Raw genomic sequence first — 3,477 nt, forward strand, 5'->3', positions numbered from 1 at the left:
GCCCCCGTGTCCTATGAACTTTGTCACAGGTTGCCACTATGACCTATATAACCAACTATGGCCTATGTGATTTATAGCTTGTGTAGCTTTCAACTTTTGCCCTCACAACCAATGAGTTTCATCATAGCTTGCCACTATGTCCTACGGTTCATAGCTCATGCAGTTTTGAACTCCAGCCTCCACGGCTTACGAGTTTCATCACAGCTTTCCACTACGATCTATGTGACCAATTACGACCTAAGGGGTTCATAGTTCATGCAGCTCTTAACTCTGGCCCCGAAGGTCTATGGATGTCTTCATTATGACCTACATAACTAACTACGATCTACGTGGTTCATAGCTTGTGTAATTCCAAACTCTGGCGCAGCGACCTACATACGTCGTTATAGTTGCCCACTACAACCTACATGACCAACTACGTCCTATGTGATTCATAGCATGTGCAGCTCTCGACTTAAGCCCCCATGACTTACAGTCATTATCACTGCTCGACACTATGGTCTACGTGGTTCATATCTATTGCAACTCCCGACTCCTGCTCTCGTGGCCTACAACATTATCCCAGCTTGCCACTACGACCTACGAAACCAACTATAACTTACATGCTTTATAGCTCGTGTAGTTCCTAACGCCATCCTCCGCGCCCTACAAATGTCATCACAGATCGCCACTACGACCCACATGATTAATAGCTAGTGCAGCTTTCAACTCCGACCCCTGCGACTTACAAACATTATCGCAGCTCACGCTACAACTCATGTGATCAAGTACAACCTACGTGGCTTATATCTTTTGCAACGCTGACAGTTCTGAAACAACCATCTGCATCTCACATAACCAATCACTACCATGATTTCAACTACTACCTACAAGACAAGCTGACGCTACGAGCACTGTTTACAACATATATGGCAGGTTGCTGCCTCCATAACAACCAACTACATCACTTGCAACCTACTTTCACCGTAAACAACATTCTATGACCACCGTCAACAACATATATGACAGGCTGCTGCCTCCATAACAAGTAACCACGGTCTTGCAAACTACTTTCATCGTGAACTACATTCATTATAACTATATGACAACTAATATAGACGAACCACTGTTGTACATTTACAATGATAACTTCTGTAACTCCATTTTCTCCAATTTAAGTGAAGAGTAGACTCATGTATGCAAGACTATTTAGTGGGTTATTTGAACATGACATGTCCCTGTGGTTTGTTTCATTTTCGGGTTTTCCAACATTTACAATGATAACTTCTGTAACTCCATTTTCTCTAATTCAAGAGAAGAGTAGACTCATGTATGCAAAACTATTTAGTGAGTTATTTGAAAAAGACATGTCCCTCTGGTTTGTTTCATTTTCGGGTTTTCCACATACAAATTTTTAGTGTCATTACTCATTGCTTACTTTTAATTTTAAGTATATGTTAAATTTGTGTGTGAAACTAAAATGATAATTCATTACCCTAATGTCTCAAACTTTCTTGCACCCTTCAATAATATATGAAAAAACACGTACAATGAACAAACAGCCCATCTCAATTGCGGATTCTCCGAGTTGGTGGAGAATGTTGCTTAAAATATATTAAATTGATTTTGATTATTATGAATATAGTTTTTCTTTATTTACGTCAATTGCCCTGCTCCATCCTCTCAGGCTTATCCACATCAACTGCTTCGTCTGAGGCCATTCTCTCCTACATATTCTCCTCTCTCCTAATTGGCTCTGAAGCTTAACCCACCCAGGTATGCCTTCCTCAACTCTTCAGCTGCTCGTGTCTTTTCCTCCAATAAACCCTGCAAAACCCCTTAAAGATGCCCCATTCACCGAATCGCTCTTCTCTCTTCTTCTCCAGCCAACGATAAAACGTCCTTCTGCCCTTTTCTACAATGCCCGTTTTCTCATCCAAAGGCAGCGTCTTGCAATCCGAGTTGAATCTAAGCCGAGGAGCTCCGAATTCCACAAGGGAAGTGCTCTTCCTGATGCGAAGAGGAGGAAGAAGATTGTCCTTTTCGACGCTCCGCTGCAGCAATCAGGCGACCGCGGCGGCATTGTTGGAGGTGGAAGAGTCCAGAATAAAAAGCCCAAAGGTGGCGGATTTAATTTGTTGTTCTTGATGAAGAAGTTGCCGAAAAGAGTATTGTCTGCCCTCTCCAATCTTCCGTTGGCTATTGCTGAGATGTTCACCATCGCGACTCTAATGGCTCTGGGTTTGTTTAGCTAAACCAATGAGAGAGATTTTTATTCTTTTTTGAGGTTTTTGAAGTGTCACGTGCAAAGTGTTTCTCAAGTATACTGTGCTCAAGCCATTTTTTATATTATTATGCTCGTTTAAGAGGAAGCCTAATTTTTCAACACCCCCCATCAAAGACATTATCTGGTTCTGCCCCTAGGCCTGAAAGTAATTTGTTTTTAACATGATCACAGTTTCGTTCTAACATACATGCTTGACAGTTCTCCCTCATTTGATTGGATTATAGAGTCAATATTTGCTTGTTTTGTAAACCTTTAGCATTTTGCTTTGATGCGAACACTAATGTATGTGACTCTTTCCACTAAATTGATCCCATTTTTAGTCCCTCAACTACACAAAATTGATCCCATTTAGTTTAAGGCCTCGTTTGGGATCAATCAGTTGAAGGAGATAGGTGTAAAATAATTCTCAAATTTATATTTGAGTTTTATGTCTAGTTGAGGAAGCATGCAGAAAGGAATAAAGGACTTTGCATAACTCTTTTTGTGCATTATCACCCATAAATGTTCCTACTCAAATGCCCAAAGCTTGTATGATTTATTGCTTAAATAATTTCTTACTGTGGCCCCCAATTTAGTTTGATAATTGTGTATAACTGTTTTCTTTGGGAAAATTGAGCCTAAATGGCAATATGCGTGGTTTAAACCCTTGACATTATGGTGAAAAACTAAACCCTCAACCACCATGTTACGCTCAAGTATACATGGTAAGTGTAAATTGAAAAATGAAAGTTTTCAATGGTCATCAATGATTAGATGTTTCAGCCATGTGAGTGCCATATTAGAAAAATCAAAAAGTAGTTATTAAAATATTTAGTTAATGAATCAAATTATTGTTTTCGTTCTTTTTTGCATCTTGTAGTCATCAACTTGTCTTATCGTCATCTTTGAATTCTCTTTTCCAAACAAAATTCTCTTTTGAATTATGAAAATGATGCGAAGATTAGGGGAGTCAGAAAGAAAGAAAAATACGATAAAAATAGACAAATAATTTTAAAAAGAACGTATAAAACTTTCTTATGGTAACCTTCGCGCAATAGCTCTAAAACGTAAGTCCGAAATGAGATCGGATCAAAATGGCATGGAAGCATATCCTTGAAGAAAACCCTATGAAAGCAACCCACAACTAGAGAATCAAATGTTTGCGTTCGTTCTGGGGTCAAGAGCAACTCCTCATGAGACGTATCCCTTTGGTTAATTACATCTTGAGGGAT

General features: G+C 39.3%; 1 protein-coding gene across 2 annotated transcripts in view; it reads left to right on the plus strand.

Moving 5' to 3' along the window:
- Positions 1–1,673: 1,673 nt before the first annotated feature.
- The window catches only part of LOC110033803 (cytochrome c biogenesis protein CCS1, chloroplastic-like), a 21,348-nt gene continuing 19,544 nt past the window's right edge, over positions 1,674–3,477 (plus strand). For both annotated transcript variants that reach the window (XM_020737906.1, XM_020737907.1), the window contains exon 1: positions 1,674–2,220. In XM_020737906.1, coding sequence (XP_020593565.1) covers positions 1,758–2,220 — 463 coding nt within the window. In that variant the 5' untranslated portion in view covers positions 1,674–1,757. The remainder of the gene's footprint in view (positions 2,221–3,477) is intronic.

The sequence above is a fragment of the Phalaenopsis equestris genome, unplaced genomic scaffold, assembly GCF_001263595.1.
Source record: "Phalaenopsis equestris unplaced genomic scaffold, ASM126359v1 Scaffold001299, whole genome shotgun sequence".
In the NCBI taxonomy this organism is placed as follows: domain Eukaryota; kingdom Viridiplantae; phylum Streptophyta; class Magnoliopsida; order Asparagales; family Orchidaceae; genus Phalaenopsis; species Phalaenopsis equestris.